Raw genomic sequence first — 19,167 nt, forward strand, 5'->3', positions numbered from 1 at the left:
TTTCTTCCCCGAAAAAAAAGAAATTGGTGAGTTGAGATGTTTTTAAGCAGTTGAGTGACGTAATAAGCATGTGAACAAGTGAACTGCTGGTATTAGCAAATCAGAATAGTACACGGATGAGCAATGCACTCGAGTGGCTTTCAGAGATTAGGCCACGTAAGCCACTGACCTGCTGATTACGTCATTCGTAAACTGGGAAACGCCTGTCGATTGGCTGAGAGTATAAACCTTTAAGTCACCTGTTACAAGTGTCAAGAAATCACAAATGTTCCAAACGCAGAGATTCACCAGTGTCACACAAGAGAAATGAAGAACATCATTGAGAAAATAAAGAGCTTTAAATTATCAGTCCCCTTTAATTTTGTTCAGGCTCTTATAGTTGGTCGCCTGTAATCACTAAAAAAATATCTGTATTAAGCGCGCTTTTGCTCGAGCAAAGGCTTAAGGATGAGATAAAAGTGAAGTGAAGTTAATGACAAACATACCTGCTGCATCAGTTTCACTATATTCGCTGAAGTATTTAAAAGTTTCTTCATTTACAACTGGATTTCTTCTTTAGCTTCCATTCTGGTGACATATAGTCGTAAGCATTGTTTCCTGTTCACGGCCGTGGCTAAACTCATCTGGCATTTATAGTGTTGACAAAAATTGTTCACTCACCAGCGATTCAACGATGACTTATCAATTAAACACACACCACCAGTTCATTACCTGCTGCCGGAATAAAAGTAAACTCAACAACCAATGCAGGTTTGGTCACTGGAGCGTCAAAACATAACGTTACATGTCTGTTCACAGTAAAATTTTGTGGGGACCAGTCTGTCTAGCAATTATGTATCGCATGGCGGGTCGGAAGATTTTGGTTGTATCACGATAATAATTACCTGAATTCCCATAAGGCTCTGTAGATCTGATTGTCGATTCTCCCCTCTAGCTGCTACACATTTCCTTGTAAATAAGTTACGAGAATTCGGTGGTAGATCAAGATAACAACCTCCACCTGATAAGTTTGAGTATTCTCATTACCTGTTTGCTGGATAATGTTTGGATATTACAGGGAGAAGTTACATGTTAATCACTTCTAGGGGTTAAAGGGTTAATCACCAGTCATTTTCTTTATAGCACCCCTTGATACTCTGTTGGCGATGACTGATTCCCCTACATTACCCCTGAAAACCAGGTGATCCCCTAAAATATTTCCACCACCACCCCACCCCACCATCCCCAGGCGATAAAAAAAATGACTGGTCCCTAAAAAGGTAAATTTCATTGGTGGTGAATTTTCACCGCTAAATGCTTTAGTTCTAACAAGGGTTTTACGGGGTTTAGTTACATCTCCGTGTTCTGTATGCATATAAATGAGTTCTCGTGCTCTCCTCACGGATGACAGTCAATTGAATATGTTGAAAAATCATTACCTAATTTAAGAAAGAAATCATTTATAACCAAACATTTTGCGTGAGTCTACGCCAAGTGCTTTTCAAGTAGGTCTCATAGCATCTAGTAAATGAAGCTAGGAGATGAAGGTATACTCTCAAGCGAGACATTCATGATTATACATCATGATTACTCCAAGCTATAATGGCCGGCTGCCAACTTTCAATTATAGAGTACTTTCCTATTTACTAACAGAGACATATAGGTAGAGATCACCACAAAAGCACAAAACACCAGAATGGATGTACCAATAAGAATAAATGTACTTAGTAAGACATTTCACACGGGTAGCAAAGACCGAAAAATAAAAGTGAGTCAAATCGAAACTGTTTTATATTCATTTGGTAAAGAGGAGGTGTGTATGGCAAGCCAATTGTAGCAATATTCAATACTAAAATTCAATTTCAATTCAATGAAATTCAATTTCAATTCAATGAGATTCAAGTTCAATTCAATGAAATTCAAGTTCAATTCAATGAAATTCAATTTCAATTCAATGAAATTCAATTTCGATTCAATGAAATTCAATTTCAATTCAATGAGATTCAAGTTCAATTCAATGAAATTCAAGTTCAATTCAATGAAATTCAATTTCAATTCAATTTCAATTCAATGGAAATTCAATGGAAATTGAATTGAACTTGAATTTCATTGAATTGAACTTGAATTTTAGTATTGAATATTGCTACAATTGGCTTGCCATAGGCGTGCAAGCAAAAGCAATTTTTAATTTTGCACAAGTATGACCGCTAGAGGGCACCAAACATGGTGGGCGGGCCACTTCAGAATCGCAAATTTTTTGGTCAGTGACAATTTCAACCTCGAATACGTCAATTTCAAATTTCTAATCTTGCTAGCTTCTCCTTTTTCAATATACATAATACTAGCTTTATTAGAAGAAAAGGTAATATAGCTTGGGAGTAAAAGATGCCTCTTCTAGAGCATTTGAATTATTAATAATTATTAATAATCTCGCAAGGTTATGGATGAGTGGACACCGATTGGAACTTGTCAGATCAACCAATGAACATTTATTAAGAGCCACGTAATCGCATTTGTCTATATTTGGAATTTGACATGGATGCAACTCCGGTAAATAACAGCTTTTTGGTAACCATGGCCGCGGAATTTGATCGAGGTCGTGTTGTCATCAATCGATGTTTCAGTATCTTTGCGACACTGATCATGAGTCCTGGAATTCAGGATTCTCCAATTTGACGGCCAAAAATAAACCACTGATCATAACCGTCAAAAAAATTTTTATCTACACGACATTTCCCGCAAATGTTGTCAAGATGAAAGTTTTTTTGGTTTTCGTTTTTCTTTCTTTACTTGTTCGAACATATTACTCCGTTTAACCTCTCAGCTCCATTTTCCATTCTGTCCTTTCTTTGTTGGCGCGCTTCCTACGTTTGTCTCTCTGTTTCAATATCAACTGAGTACAGCACTGGTTCCTCGCGACAATTTCGTGTAACTTGCGTGGTTTTCTCATGCATCACCTCTTTTTATTTTGCAGTCAAGGTGATCGACACACAGTCGCACCTCTCCGCTAAAAAACTGAAGCGACGGGAAATAGCACATCGTTTAATGTGTAGATTTGAAGGAGTAATAAGTTTTTTTGTCTGATTTGAACTTGTAACAAAAACGTCATTTTTGTATCAATTCTAGTTTGTTACAGGTAATAGCTGGTACCAGCAACTTCTTTCCCTTATCATAAGAGTGATTAGGTCGTAAAGGGCATAACTGAAGGTGTCTGAAAGAAAACACCTGCCAACTTAATTGCATTAAGTCTGACTTAAAAGTTACGCGCGCAACATTCACATCGCTTTCGTCGTCGATTTCACACAGTTTGCCATGTAACCAGGCCTACCATGCAACAAACTTATAGACCGCTCTAAAAACACCGCAAAGTTTCCGCTCTGGATTTAGAAATACTTTAAACGTATTTTTATCCCCAAAAATCCAAAAAGGGAAAGTAGAGTGTATAAACTTTGTTTTTTATTCTCAAACTGTGATTAGTACAGCAAGTTTGACTATCAGAACAGAGGTATTTTCTTTCGTTTTAATTTTTGGCTTCTTCTTCCGACAAAAAGATAGACGTTGAGGGCAGATTCGTCCGCATACGTTAAGCTAACCCGGGATTAGAGTTTTCCAATAACCTTCTTTTTCAGATTTGCACGCAGGTAAATTAGCTTTATTTTAATTTGAATTTTTTGTTGTTTTCAGGGGTTTTCAAAATAAATCTCAACAAACTGTGACACCGTTTTTCTCGCATTTTATGCAGTAATGATAGAAAGCACACTGAAGTAGGTGTTTGCAGCGTAATGGATCAGGACTGATAAGAGGAATCTACAAACGTGCGCATCCAACTTAAGGGTTCAGTGTTGAACAACTTTCCCCGGACGAAGGTCAAAAAAATCGAGGATTCAGCCAAAACAAATTGCTAATTAATTTGAATTTGTACGGCCACTTCAAAAGAGTTTCATCTGCACGCCAGAGAAACCATTTGATTGAAAGCATGTTTGGACACAAAGAAATTTTCACTCAAATACGTGGTTAGGAAGGCTTATTTGAAATTAGAAAAAAATGTTTTTAGTGCTCGGAATATAGGTTCTGGTCAAATGCCGGATTTCATTCGTCATCTACAATAATATCACTTCCAGGAAGCTTAGCCAGTTTCCTCATGAGCACCATTTTCAGTCTACTCAGCCGAGACTTCTTCCATTCGATTTCTTCTTGCTCGAATCTCTCGCGTGTGTTATTAATCTTTTTAACAAGTTCATCTCTCAACGCCTCGTTGCGAATCTTCACCGCCTCTTCCTCCTTTAACCTCGACGCTCCTTTTCCTGCTTTTTTCTGACTGGTTGAATGCGGGGCTATTGATGGATTGCACGTTTGAAGTTCATTTGCTGCTTTGTTTGCTTTACCGGCAAGCGGTGGAAGTTGCTCCACACAACTCTGAAGTTGTGCTATGGAACCTGATGGTTCACCAACAATCGTGCACTCAGTTTCCTTAATTTCACAATCAGTTGTCACGTTACAATTAGAGTTAGTGCTGTCTGAACTTGGGGGCGAATCTGCTATTTCGATTACCTCATGTGGCTTAGCAGCCTCTCCTGCCTTGGCGACCACGCCTGGCTTAACAAACTCACGTGGCTCATCAATCACCCTTCCCTTGGTAATCGCCCTCAGCTTAGCAGCGTTTGATGTGCCTTCACACATATAACTCTGTTTTCCACCCGACATCACAGTTCTTTCAGTTCCTAATATAGAAGTATTGACTGGTTTTAATATGTTATTGACAATAAGGTGTTCGTCGAGTTTTGGGGCAGAAAATTGCGCAAGCGAAGTGTCAAGGCGCTGATCCGTTGTTAATGAACTAGTCGTTGAAGAAGTTGTGCTGTTAGATAACTGCTGACCTAAAGTTAAGCCACTGTTCATCTGGCGTACTTCGTTTTGACTCACACTACTACCTAGAGAGACTGGCTGTGATATTGTGACATTTCCGGAAATATTTGAATTAAGACCTGAAACCGTGTTTCCTACATTTAAAAACCGCTGACCAACGTTCCCTAATCTCCATCCTTCGTCAATGATCGAGTTGGTCGCATCAACGTAAATGGGACGCCCCTGATTGATTACGAGCGCTGTTGCAGATTTCTTTGGAAGAAGGAAACCTCCAGCTTTAGAGTTAGCACTTAAACCATACGAAACCTGGGTAATTATTGGAGTGACACTTTTGGTATATGAAGCTTTACAAATTCCTTGTGTATTTTTGCCCGCTGTTGTTGCGCTTTGAGATTTATTCACCTGACTGTTGTTTTGAACAGAACTGACTGATTGATGGGTTCTGTTTAAAAGCTGTCTTAGCACTTGACAGTCTTTATTTGAGACATTCGATTGTCGGCGCCGTTTCCATGATTCGAGTATCTCCAATATTTTGCTTTTTCCTTTAGCTACTCCATAGGCGCGAGATCGAAAATTGCCTTGTAACGAATCAAAACTGCGATCAGGTACGGTGGAACGAGGTTGAAGTGGAAGGCAGCCGTTATAAAAATTTGACTGATTTGGGTGAGTTCTCTGATCACTGCGATCTGTATTTTTGTTCCTAATGGTATGGCTTTCGGCATTTTCTTGTGAGACGGCGCTACCAAGTCTTTGAGTTACGTTTCTCATCTGTTGATATCTACCATTGAGTGTACTTTTGTTAAGCCGCTTATTTACAGCATCATAGGAATATCTTGTGGCTTCAATTTCCCTACTAGAGGAGTCCGCAAAACCTAAGGGATTATTCAAAGTTTGTTGGACAGGTTTCTCATTTGATGTAAAGTTATCAGTGATGCGCTTTAGCGACTCACATCTGCTATCGACTGTTCTCTCATTTCCTACTGAAGGAGTCCTTGTTCTTTTATCAAGAGCAAGTAACCCACGGTCGATAGTTTCTGTAGTCAGATAACCCTTCCGACCGTGACCGAGGGTACTTTGAGTTCTGGAGTTGCAACGCTGATTAGGACCGTTTACAATCTCCTCATCGCAGCTGAGATCAATTCTAGTTACGATATCTCTATTGACGTTAGATGGTTGATTAAACCATCTATCCGATGGGGCGTTAACAGCTCTCGAAGGAAAATGTGCTCTTGAACGATTGTCAGCATTTAAGTTTTGAAGTAAACCATTGATGAGCGAGTTCTGTCGTTCTTCACTAGCTTGAGCAGGAAGACGTAGCTGACCAGCAGGCGATTTTTCCGGCTCACCTTGAGGTCCGCACACGTACTCCGATGATTCGGCACTTTTTCGATTTATGTGAATCAGAAGCGGCTTGTTTGGCACTTGCGTGCTAGTGCTGACAGGATGAGACTCATTTGCTTTTGTAGGTTTGTATACCGTCTCTCTCGCGTTTGTTTGAGACGTTTGAACAGAACTTCTTCGCAACGCTGGGTGAATAGTCCACCGTACTTCCCTAGATTTCTGCGTGGAGTTCTCTTGGCATGGCATGTTTCTTGACTGCCTCATAGCAGATGACGAAATATACCTCGTCTTACCTCGCTGAATTAAGACCGTCTCACCAACAGATGCAAGTACACCGCTTTTACTTTGGGATCCTGCGTCTTTTTCTCTCTGTGCTTTGGCTAAAACAGTTTTCTTTCCTTTGCTGTCAGTGTGAATTAAATACGACTCTCCTCTATAATAAAAACGTTGCACAGCAAAAACTTCGTCTTTTATCACGAGAAACATATCTTTTTTTCCATCTTCTTGGGTGAAGGTCAGTAAGAGATCGTTGTGTTTCGGTGACTGAACTTTTGTATTAGAGTTTTCCGGGAGACTGTCATTCGAGGTCACCGAAGCATCCGCACTTAATTGATGAGCATCAGCAGCTTCTTCCTCGTCACAACAAATTACTTCAGCAGTACGTTGATCGGGGAAAGCCTTCCCATGGGGTATTGGTGAACTTGTCTGTTGCAAATTAGGAATTAATTCAGCTGCGGGTGAACTCGATGTTGATAATACTGAGCGCACGCTAACAACTTTAGGCAATAAGACATGATCAAATGCAAAACCTTCATGAACTCCAGAGTTAAGGCTCTTAATTGTTCTTGGAGTCGGTGTTGTTGTCACAGCTTGACCTAGCTCCCTAGATGGCAGGCCAGATTTGTCCGCATCGTTGTAACTATTGATGGTGGTCAGCGGAGACTCAAAATCCTCATGACCAGTAGTACCCTCATTCACTTTAATACTATGAGATAAGTCTTCTAACTGTCCTCCGGTGCTTTCAAGACTTTTAGAGTCGTTTTGTACCAATGGATTCCTATTATTTGCAATGCCTAGTCCAGAATCTTTATTTGAATCAAAGGACGGAGTAGTCGTTTTGTTTTCAAGCCACTGAGCCACTTCACTGACAATATTGAACAAGCTGGTTTTGCTTGAACACGAAAGACTTACTTCATTCTCCAAGAAAGATGAATCATCATTTTCCAGTTTAACACGTTTCATAAGGGGCACGTTTGTTCCATCTTCGCCATGAATCATGTGGTATTTCAGAGGTAATGCGAACGTAGGGGATGCAAGCTGGCCAGTGTTGTCTGTCGAATCATTCTCCTGTTTAACGATGCAGGTGGGGAGTACTTCTTCATTTTCAACGGGGCCTTGCAAAACTAAACGCAGAGGCACTTCTTTGCTGTTTTCCTTTTGCATTTTGGCAAAGTGGTTAAACGTCGACACAAATTTTCCTCCTAATTCCAGCTACACATTTGGCATTCAACATCTAAGCCAAGTCAGTGGTGAGTGCTTCAGTTGCCTTTCAATACATGAACTTTTCCCAATACTAAAAAAATCAAAATGACAGCAAAGAAAGCGAAGAGAAGGAGAAACAATAGGTTAAAAACCGTACCGTGAAAATTTGACTAGAAAAAAAAAGATCCATGAAACCAAAACTATCCAGTTCCCACACCGGGAATCGAACCCGGGCCACGGCGGTGAGAGCGCCGGATCCTAACCACTAGACCATATGGGATACAATAAAACTGTGGAACAGAGCTGTATATTTATATCTAATTACTTGAAAAAAAAAAAATTTCGTGCATAATTCTCATAGGTGTAACCGTGTCGTCTGCGTGGGCCAGCATACCCTACTTAATAGATTCTTGGGAATTAATTTGCCAATGTCTCGTGTTCATGGTTGGACTTTGAAACTGACGGTCACCGACCACATAAATAACAACATGTACTCACCACATTTTTAACTTTTAAGCCTGTGGATTTCCTTGCTAGAAACTTTTTCCTCGTTGTTCCTCGACGTTGGTAAGTTTCTCCCATGTGGTACTTGCAAATTCTAAGACCTTAAAATAATTGAAAAATCCACCATCATAGAAAGCAAAGCTCTGCTCTTGCTGGTGTCATGGCTAAGATTCAAATCTTCTCTACGCCAAATTGAATTCAAAAATTTCCCTTTGCGGGTCGATTTTGCGATGGAGTCATGCAATACGTCTGACAAACTAAATCCGTCGCTCAGGGCTTTAATTACTCCAGCGCCTGAACAATTCGCTCAAATTCTTGAGTTTTTTTCTTGGCCAAGCGGCGACGAATACGGATAAAAATCGAATTTGTAAATATGAAGCGACAGTGGGATCGTAATAAATACATACAACGAGAAAGATTCACCTTAAAAAAAGTCTTTGTCCAAATAAATGTGCTTGAAAACAAAGCGCTTCATCAAGAAAATGGCAGCTGTTTTATGTACCTTGGATTGACAACATGTGCTGTTCACGTGATTTTTCAGACTATATAAAAGCGGTTATCATGAGCGATGTAGTTTTCACATGTACTTTGACCGTTTGGTTGTCAACTCATGATCATCACACGGTAATACAATTTTGAATACTTTTTTATCAGGACTTAGTAGGAAATATTAAAATAATATCTTACAAGATCGAATTTCCTTTCTCAACGAGAAACATGTCGAGTGTAGGATAAAGAAGAAAGCCTTTAAATACGAACTTCCGATTCAAATACGTTCAGATTTTATTCCATAACACAGTTGCTCCCTTCACTAGTTTGGAAGTCTTAGTTTGCGACGGAACTTGGTTATACCGATCACTGGCGAAGGTGGCAAAGGCGGTTCATGGTTCATTTAGGCGAGCTATGCCAGAGCTAAGCAATGCCAGAGCTATGGCAGAGGATAAATTGTCTCTTTAATGACCAATGCCGGAAATCGCTGGTAAAGAAAGCAGTCCCACTAAAACCACACATGAGCGTAGCGCTCTGATACCAACACGAAAGCGTCGAGCCGATATTTTTCGCTTCACACGCTCAACATATCACTTTAAAAATATCACATTTCGTGCTAATTTTTTTCGTTTTAGACCTGAGACACAATCATAAAAAGGCATACCTCGACAGCTCATATATGGACGACTTTGGAGATATGAGGAGAGTCGACAGATCGGACACATGTGATGCAAGTTTGCCTCGTGACTACTTTAGTTACGATCTTATTCAAGATAATTTATGCGGGCCGATCGACAAAAACTCGGCGTCCTTACCTTGCTTTATTCACGAGTGTAAAACTTCTGCACTTAATATCGGACCGATCAAATGCCTGCTAGACCAAATAACTCCCTGGAGAGTCGACCCAAATAAGCAAGAGGAAAATATGTTCGAATATTGAGGGTTGACAAGCCCAGTTGATTATGCTAATTATCATTAAAATTTTTATCATTGTGGACTTCCATAAAGCCCATTTCACGAAATATTTTTGTCCAGAGTAATCCTATCACAAAGACACCAACACATCTCCCCTTAAACACTTCGAAATAGAAGGGAAAAAAAATGACAAAGTAATAGGTAATACCCTAATGAAAAAAATCGAAAAATGTTTCTGGCAGGGCTCGAACCTGCGACCTTCCGCGTGTTAGGCGGACGTGATAACCACTACACTACAGAAACCTCCGATGTCTTAATGAAGAAAATTATTGAATTGAATAGTGTGAATAAATTGACTCAGTTACCGTGGTGGACTCTACATGCTTCTTACTGTACTTAAAAAACAAAATACCCACAAAAAAGAATCAAAATAAACAATAATAATGATACTGTTTGATTACAAGTTATTTTTAGGTGTGTGAGGAGCTTTTCAGTAAAGAATATTTATGCCGGCAAAAAAAAAAAACGGAATTACTTGTTTTGCACCAGGTACAATTCCATTCTCAATCCTGAAAGAAAAATACTTATCATAAAGGTAGGCTTGGCAGCCACAGCGAAATGATATTATAAACTTTATTGCCAATTGCTTTTTCGACTTTCTTTTTTTTCAGAATTAAACCTGGTCGTTTTAACCCGACGGATCTGTCACACAACTATGTTGAGTTTAGTTGTTGCGTGACGCAAAACCGTTAGTGACAAAAAGTGTCGGAATAAAAGAGACTTATCAAGTAAAGGACTTGCTCCTCTCTCTTCCCCGAGAAAAAATTCCTTTTTCTTCTCACATTTTAGTCGGCAGAGGCCACCTGCAGTTAAGGGAATTCTATTTTTTGAGCAACTCAGTAGCAGGCTGTCGTCAGTTAACAATTTCGCGAAAAATGTTGTTATTTTAAAAGATTTCCTCTCTTTCGTCACTAATATCACCTCAAAATAAACTTCCACTGAGGAATTTACCTTGAATGTATCATACTGACGCTGTTAATTTGATTCCTCTGAACCATAGTTTTTGTATTCCTCTGAGGACATTTTGATTGTTTTCTGTAACGCCGAGTAAAACTTCCTTCGTTTCTGTGTTTCCAGTATCAGAAACTGGAGTTATACGTTTCCGGCAGACCAGCTTTTGACGCAAGTTGTTCCTTCAAAGTTGTTGACCCTTCAAACTAAGCAGCACAGCAATAAGAGTGCCTTCTTGGCTTTCCCGTGATGCTATTTTGATCCTTAGTTGTGGGCATTTCCATCTGTGCAAACAAGAAAAGCGCGAGAATACACAAGGTGACACAAAACCGCTTCAGTTCAGCGTAAATGAAACAAATATTACCTCTCAAGATTCCTGGACTATTTAGCGAAACGGGATAGGAAATTTAGACGATACAATTACCCAACATACAACATAAAAGTGAAGAGAAAGTTTGTAGAAACACGCCTCGCACTCGGCCAAGAACTTCCATACAGTTTAATGATGCATTGCGCTACGCTCTCTTGCAGTCCCTCACGGCCTATAGGCTACCACAATTGGCAGAGATGTTGCAAGCTCCTTAGTCAAAGCTGTTTCACATAGTTGTTTCTACATAATTTGTGCGCTCCATGAGTTTACAACAGTTTAACCACTGTGATGACGATTATCATTACTGATAAGGATACAGACCATACTAAAACCACTGTCGATTTGTTAAGTCTAACAAGATGAATTAGGACTGTGAGATTTTGCGAATATTATAAATTGTGTACTGAAAGTAATGTAATTGACATTTCAATTCAATGGGAACATAGCTTGTTATGTAACCGGCAGCATGTATGTGCATTATCAATGCTGGTAGCGTGGATGATGGTTTTGGAAGAATTCTTTATTTGATTTGCTAGTGAAAGTTATCGTGCTAATAAGAGGTGGAATATAAATACAAACAAGTTATCAAATATATAGAAAAAAGATGTAGTATATATATCTGTACAGTTGCATTAAAGGAACATCATAGCGCGTTGTCTGCGTAGCTTGCGGTTTTGGGTGCGACATGGAAACTCTTAAACCGCACACAAAATTTCCGACTCCTTGGGCTAAATCGTGTGGGTTTCTTTATTTAGAATTTCCTAATGGCTTTGAAGAAGTGAAGATGGCTAAAAATAATTTTGCTATCTTTGAACACAGTTCTCTGACGCATTGCAGTAGCTTTACAACTTAGTCATTTGTTTCCTTCAAAATGGTATCGGTAAAAAAAAACAAAATTATCTCTAAATTAAAAGTGTCAATTCCGGTTGCTCTCAGTCGAATGTAAGGATGTTTATAAAACTTCGCAGAAATATGAATCTTGATATACGTGCTTATGGATATATAAACTCGATACAAACAAACCTATTAAGCGGTCACCCACAGAACAGTTCCACAGATTAAGGGTGTTATAAAAAGACGATATAAAATTAAGTTTTATGCCATAATTGACCTCATAATGTACAGAATCTCGCTCAAAATACTACTTATTTTGATTTTGGAAGAGAAAGATAGAATTTTCACGAAAGATTGATTATTCTTAGTTTTATTTCAGCGGTTTGGCTTTAAGTGACAGTTCACTACAGGTAGAATGCAATATAAACAGGCCGTTGGGACTTAGTAAAGGATAACCGCGACCGCTTAATAGACTTGATAGAGGTGAAAATTACAGTGATTAGGGAGTAAAAGTCCACGACGTCAAAGGGAACGGAAACGTCACTGAACAAAAGATTTAATGAGCAGAAAAATGGCTGTGCAAGAGCATTATAAATCTTTGTAAATTTTTGTGCTTCCTCTGCCAAACAACAACGTGAAATTACCAAACTTTGCCTTGTCCTTGAAAGACGACATCTAATTTTATAATTTCTATTTCTCAGTTAACGCTGTGTTCCATATTCATTTCGAGATAGTTTTTACAGTGAGAAACACACTAAATGACTTTGGGGTATCGCGAGATTCGTAGGTAAAATATAAGCTCATTTTTTTAACCAATGTTGTCGACCAACGGCGTCGCAGTGATCGTTTCTTTACTCTCTAAGGAGGGGAAATAAATACTGGGTCACCGCTGAATACGGTGCCGCCTATACAGGTTCGAGTTGTTCTAGTATCCTGTGGTGTTACTCTGGTAGCTAAATATACCAGAGAATTGACTACACCATGGTTAAAAATAATAAGCCTGATTAGCTTATATGTTTCGTTTACCCATTTCAGGCCGCTTTTGTAAATGATGCGTACATATGCAAATGAATAAAAGGAAATTTCAAAGAAGAACTTTGAAAGAAACAGTTCTCTACAGAGTTTTACCACATGACATGAAATGGGCAAGCAAAACTGAAAGGCTAACAAGGGCTACTGAGCAGTTTTTGGCACTATTTTTAAGGGCACAAACAAAAAGAGTGAGAGTGTCAACCGTGAAGGAAGTTGTATTAGAAAGGAGTAAACAATTTTTGGCCTATATTTAGCAAGCCATAACTAGCAACGTCATCGCCCGCGGGCAAGTAATTACGGGTTATTACGAATCAACTGTTTGAATGCGTTGTTTTTTTGTCGCAATAAATTCTTTGACAGCCGCCGTTCACTCGGTCAAATGAAATTATGCGTGCTCGGAATGATTGATGGTGATCTGGCTAATTCGATATAAACGGATCCAAGTACAGATTGACTCAATATTTGTTGAACAACGTTAGGACTCGGAAGGAAAATACGCTGAGCTGACGCTGTGGCGTTTGATTGGTCTGTCACGTCATTTGAACCACTGGCGGTCTTACCAATCAGGATCTCTCACGACGCTTCATGTGCGTCAATCATAGCATCTCAGCGATTGCGGTTTTATGCCGTTCATCGCTTAAGTGATACCTACCATACCTCTTTCCTATGATTGGTCAAATCACACACAAATTAGAAAAGATTTGATGTAAAACTTACTACACGGCGCCGCATCAAAAAAGATTTTATTTATTGTTATCTGTGTCAGAAGTGCAGCGCAGTGATCAAGTTATCCTGTGAAATAGTGCAGAGCAGACACTGAGGTGTATCTGTGTTAAAGTTCGAAGTTGACCAGGTAAGTTTTTTCGATTTGCGTTAACTCTATTACATACCGAATGTAAGATACGCATTACTTGTGCCTCATGCTGATCAACTGCCGCATTCCTGACTATTGATTCTACTCTCACATTCGCCGAACATTTGGCGAGATCTGGCATGAACGCTGCGGACTCCTTAGAGCACCTGTTGTGTCTTGTTTGAAAAGCAACTTTGCATCTAGACTGAGAAAACTTGATATAATGATAATACCAGCAGTCCCACAACTTCATTCATCGTTTCGCCTTCAGTGAAGCGAAGTGATCAAATTCGATGCTTGATTGCGTCAGTCACTTTTATGATTCAACTGAGAAGCTCATCTGCTATCGCAAGCCTTGAAGGACACTCCCTAAGAAGGAAATGATCAGTTCTGAGTGAGAATTTACGGATTAAAAAATTATACACAGTCGACGATTCATTCGTTGTAATAGTGTAATTGCTAAATAAAGAGAAAAACCAACCGGAAGAACAACTAAAAAATTTATTCATAAAGTTTTCAGTGTTGAGTCAGTCAGCTTGAATTCATCATGGAGTCGAAAGGATTCAATGTTAGTTTCGCAAGCGGCATTTATACGGAAAGATTGTTAATTTTTCTCATCAATGGTAAATTAAAATTTCAAATCTGAGACAGTGACATCAAACTGTCTGTGTGTTTGTCATTTACACTGCAATAAAGGAGATGTCGTATTCTTTATTGTTAATAAGAAGTACTGGCGCTATTGAGACTCAGTCAAGCTTCATAAGTATTGTATTGTACAGTATTGACTTCCTGTTCCAAGCTGAAGCGAGGTCAGTGTCACATAGGAAGTTTTTACAAAGGTTCTACTAAGTTTGCACCTCAGGCAAAGAAAACCTTAAAAAAGTTTTTTTCTCATGGCGAAAAACTGTCAAGCTCAATAAACAGCGCGTATTGACTACGGACTCGTCAAGGGGTTTGAAGGCAGTTATCTCGCGCGTGCATGCTAACTATTCAAGGAATGATATAGCCCTTGGGGTTCTCTACAGATCTGTGATAAACAGACGTGACGAAAGGCATTTTATTCATTTATTCAAAGAAGAAAGACCAAACAAAACATAATGGGTCACGTTAATTAAAATAACAACAAGGTTTTTGTGTCACGTATTTCTAAATAAACCGGCAAACAGTCTTAAGTTGCTCACATGAAAACCTTCTTAAATCCGATTTTAATGTTTCCTACAATTTTCAAAATTAAAGTAAGATTTTAAAGTTGGCAAGCAACGTCCTAGAAATCTTCAATGATTCGGACAGAACATTCCGGTTCTATCTAGGAGTTTGCGCAAATGAATAAATTTAATTCAACTTACTGTCTCTGCAATGTCTACCTACCTAGCAGTCAGAAATCTTAACAGAATTCCCAATGAAAGGTTCTATAACACTTTGTAAAGGATCAGAGGGTTTAGAAATGTCAAAAGACTACGAGAACTATTTTGATTTTCAAGTGTTTAGTTGAAAAATTTTCCAAGCTTGTGCACACCTAGAGTCGCTTGGGTTGTAGACACAAAAACATTTTAGGCTAAGCTGCAGAATACCCTGCCACTCATTTACAAGTCATTGAATGAGAAGAACGTTAATTGTGTTATACCTCGATCTTCAAAGCCTTCCGACACGTGTAAATGAGGTGGACCAAAGTGACAGGGTATTCTGCAGTTGCTCCCAAAATTGCTCGGCATTTCTAAACAAGCATCGAAGAATTTTTAGTTGGTTTGAATGAGGTTTTCTGTGACAACTGGGCATTTAGTCTATTTTCTGACCGTGCCTGGCATTCCGATCAGAATGATTTTCTATTAAAGTGTTGTGGTATCGCTTGATACTCTTAAGAAGTTTGAGAGAACCTTTCAATGGAAATTATATGAAAATTTTTGACTTCCGGGCATTCATTCCTGCCCATGTGCAGTGCAGTAAACAACAACCTATTGTATTTGGTTTGTTATTTTATTGTAGAGGTGGCGCCAAACATGATTCACGTCAATGGACATCCGTCTTTTCCGCAAAATTGTTGGGGCCATAGAACTTTTCACTCTGCTCATTGTAATAATTCTCATTCCACGGTGAAGTTTACAACTTCCAACGGAGTCTACTCTGCTGCACAGAAGATTCCACGTGAGTAGATAATTTAAAATATTCGTGATCAACCTATTCATGCAGTTTTGAATATTTCTAAATCTGTTTAGGGTCACATGTATTTAGGGAATAAATCTGTGATTACTGCATTGGTGCGCAGTAATTTTGATCGTGATTACTTCTTCTCCAAAATTTTCACAGCCTCTCGTTCCTCTTATCAAGCGCCAGCAAAAATCTAAAGCTTAGGTCGAGGAGGTGGAAAGAATTTAAGAGGGAGAAACAAAGACGCGCGCATTCACGCGCTTCGGAACAACGCTGTCGCCTTCCCTTACTTGCACAAACACTGCACACTCACACACCCCTCCCCTGTCTCTTGCATTGTACTCTTATGCTCTGACTTATTCCTCAGTCGCCTCAAAATGTGCACAGCGGTTAAATATATGCACAGCGGTAAAGTACATCGTGACTAACAAATCGGACTCCCGCTTCGCGGTCGTCCGATTTTGTTTATCACTCGTATGATTACAGACCGAATTGGACTCCACTCGGTTCTAATACCATTATCAATCAGTAGAGGGTGGTTAGCAGTGTAATCCGATCGACATTTCAAGGTATGAAATTACCTTAAATGACTCTTTCAAATGTCAGTTGGGACTGAAAGGTGCTTTGATCACAATGTAAGCATATATTTCTATTTGTATATTTTAAAGGCTTTCTTTACTCTAATAGAGAGAGTAATGATGGTGTAAAGAGGTTTCACATGCTTAATTGATTCTTTTTCTTTCGCACACAAACTAGCTGCTCTGTTCGTCAGTATTTTCAAAAGTTTCCTCGCTAACAGCTACTCTGCAGGAGTTGATCCATGAATTTTTGTTAAGAGGGGGGGAACTTATATTGTGTAGTAACATGCGATCCTGTCGTTGCAAAAATGTTGGTGTCGAACAATTAATTAGTGGGGCGTCCGATTCCCCCCCCCCCCTCCCCCTGCGACCTTGCCAAAGAATAACGTAAGGACAAAATCAAAATCTGGACATGCTTTTCTCTTTGTTTTCCTCCAGCTTTCTCTTGTTCTTCGATACTGAACGCGGCAAGCTGCAAAACTACATCTGATGACTTTTTCCGCAAAAACCGCGATGGCTTTGGACTATTCTTGACCAGAGAGGAAAAAGCATTTATGAATAGCCAATTCTGCTGCGTTTCATCTTCAACTGAAAATGGAATCGCCTTCAAGCCAAACCATTCCACAGCTGTGACGTACCATCACTTGGGCCAAGACTGTGGCATTGCAGACTCCTGTTATGGCAGCACAAGGCGTGGCCTAATGTCTTCCCGCAACGAACAGCTTCCATTGACAACCAACTGCAATCACGAAATTACGAACCTCTGCATGAAGGTGTGTCAACATTCAACAAAAACGACGTTTAATAAAGTCACCAATCAACACAAAGAAACGGGCAAGAGCTGTACAGCAAAAGATGGTTGTTCGATCGAGGGATGTGCCTCACCTGTTAGACAAACGGACGGTATCCTCACCATATCTCAGGCCTGTCCTGATGTAATGGAAGGTAGTGTCTTTCACAGCTCACAAGAGCAGAAGCCCAGCATACCAGGAGTGATAAATCAGGAGCATTGTCCTTCTTCATGCCCTTCGCAAAAGCCAACACCAAGTCTTATTTCAACATGCAACGAAGAAGAGAAAAGACACAGAATTTGCTCCGTCAACCTTTGTTATTCATCAGCTGATGGAACTCAAGGAAAACCAGGAAATGGCATGGGACGCGCTGATTTTCTCTCATTTAAACGAAATGCTACAACTGCTGCAGATCGTGATAATTATCCCGAACAACAACGCAAGAGACATTGTTCGGGTGACGATGTGCTCGGAATCATCAATGATCAGGTATCTAGCGAGGTTTCTAATCCGAAAGATGCTTGCAAGACGCCTCTAAGTCAACCTCACCCTGACAAACGTTTGTATGGTAAGGACACAAGCCTTAAGGTAAAGAGATTCGGCGAACTTAGCCGATTGCCTGAGATGACACCGTCACCTAGTCAAGTCAAGGTCATCACTTCCCAAACGTTAACTTCCGCCAACAACACTTTTGGCACTTTCACGTCCAGTGTTCACGTCAACCAGTCATACGAAATAAAAAAATCGCTTGAAATTGGAAATTCGCCAAATAGAATCAGCGCCAACATAACCTCTTCTGGTGCCCTCACTTCTGATATCGCCATTACTTCCACCAACAGCAAAGCTAGGAGTAACAAGATAACACCAACGAATCAACCAATCATAATTGACCTAACCGATGAAACCGAAAACAAGCGAACCAATTCAGAAGTATGTCGATCAGGTGACCAAGATCCAAATGATGCAGGACTTTTCGAGCGTCGAAAAGACATCCATGAAATTATTAACACAGCGAAACCAATCCAGCGTGATTTGTTGGAAAGTGAGATAGCACCTTTAAAAAGTGGCGTTGCTTTCGATCATGACTCTATGCCAAGATTAATCGGGGTACTTCCGTCGGCTACTGCAAATGTCCTATCGAGTTTAGTAAATTGATTCGCAAATGGGAGAACTTTCTAGCTCAGTTCTTGGCTTTTACAACTTGCAAGACGAGTTCAAACTGCATGGGTAAAATTTATAGAAAATGTCCTCTTTAAACAACTGCGCACCCTTTTGTGTCTTTTCGTTGTGTGACACATGTCCTGGTCACGGGCAAACACTAAAACGAACGTCCCGGCTGAATTAATTCAGATGGTTCCCAACTGACCAGTGCAACATAGCAACAGAGTTGGATTTTTCATAGCAAAACGCTCCAACTCGTTTATCTCTCAGTGAAGTAATTAGTGGCTAAAAATATAACTCATATCATTTAAATTGCAGTTTACCCTTAGTCCCCACCCGCCCCCCCCTTTCCTTTTCAGCGTGAAGATTTAGCGAGCCTCAGTAAATGAAATTGAAAGATCAGACAAGCAGGTGATATGTACATATATAGCTGAATGAGGTAATTTTTTTTTTTCGAATGATGAAACGTACTTTGTCCAGTAGTAAATTTGTTGTCTCCTTATTTTTCCTTAAAAGTTTTCGTTTAGTGGCCTGGTCAGTGACAATTTTCAATCAAACCGACCGCAGTCTGGCCAATTCTTTCAGCGAAAAAGGGGCAATAAAAACCATAAAAACAAAAGTAATCAGGGCTACAGTTTCAAAACGGAATTGTAACTATCGATACTTAGTCACGAGTCTGATATTTCAGTTTCTTACGAAAATCAGTTCGATTTCCTTTTCTCACCCAGCTTACTGCTAGAACTATAGTATTACGCCACAACTCGGTTTTTGAATTAAATGAACATAGTTACTTTCCATGACTATAATCAGCTAAAT

At 39.6% G+C, this 19,167-nt stretch overlaps 2 protein-coding genes and 2 non-coding genes across 8 annotated transcripts; 1 reads left to right on the forward strand and 3 right to left on the reverse strand.

The window, feature by feature from the left end:
- Positions 1 to 3,416: 3,416 nt before the first annotated feature.
- Positions 3,417 to 11,088, reverse strand: LOC113685124 (uncharacterized). Of its 4 annotated transcripts, XM_089211059.1 has the most exons (4): positions 10,952 to 11,088; positions 10,588 to 10,871; positions 8,167 to 8,273; positions 3,417 to 7,759 (listed from the first exon to the last, which is right to left on the reverse strand). In XM_089211059.1, the coding sequence occupies exon 4, from the start codon at positions 7,627 to 7,629 to the stop codon at positions 4,069 to 4,071; it is 3,561 nt and encodes a 1,186-aa protein (XP_089067185.1). In that variant the 5' UTR covers positions 7,630 to 7,759; positions 8,167 to 8,273; positions 10,588 to 10,871; positions 10,952 to 11,088; the 3' UTR covers positions 3,417 to 4,068. The 4 variants fall into 4 exon arrangements, with proteins under 4 accessions (XP_089067185.1, XP_089067186.1, XP_089067183.1 ...); XM_089211060.1 differs by lacking the exons at positions 10,588 to 10,871; positions 10,952 to 11,088 and adding an exon at positions 9,477 to 10,004; XM_089211057.1 differs by lacking the exons at positions 10,588 to 10,871; positions 10,952 to 11,088 and adding an exon at positions 9,326 to 9,451.
- Trnae-cuc (transfer RNA glutamic acid (anticodon CUC)) lies at positions 7,877 to 7,948 on the reverse strand. The gene has a single exon. It is a non-coding gene; the product is annotated as a tRNA-Glu (tRNA).
- Positions 9,807 to 9,879, reverse strand: Trnav-aac (transfer RNA valine (anticodon AAC)). Its single transcript has one exon. It is a non-coding gene; the product is annotated as a tRNA-Val (tRNA).
- A 2,062-nt stretch (positions 11,089 to 13,150) lies between the features above and the next one.
- Positions 13,151 to 19,146, forward strand: LOC113685120 (uncharacterized). Of its 2 annotated transcripts, none has more exons than XM_027202596.2 (3): positions 13,151 to 13,676; positions 15,660 to 15,818; positions 16,838 to 19,146. In XM_027202596.2, exons 2-3 carry the CDS (start codon positions 15,674 to 15,676, stop codon positions 18,343 to 18,345), a joined length of 1,653 nt encoding a protein of 550 aa, XP_027058397.2. In that variant the 5' UTR covers positions 13,151 to 13,676; positions 15,660 to 15,673; the 3' UTR covers positions 18,346 to 19,146. The 2 variants fall into 2 exon arrangements, with proteins under 2 accessions (XP_027058397.2, XP_089064883.1); XM_089208757.1 differs by lacking the exon at positions 13,151 to 13,676 and adding an exon at positions 14,402 to 14,485.
- The last annotated feature ends 21 nt before the right edge of the window (positions 19,147 to 19,167 follow it).

Source organism: Pocillopora damicornis, chromosome 6 (assembly GCF_964200805.1).
Source record: "Pocillopora damicornis chromosome 6, jaPocDami1.2, whole genome shotgun sequence".
Classification (NCBI taxonomy): domain Eukaryota; kingdom Metazoa; phylum Cnidaria; class Anthozoa; order Scleractinia; family Pocilloporidae; genus Pocillopora; species Pocillopora damicornis.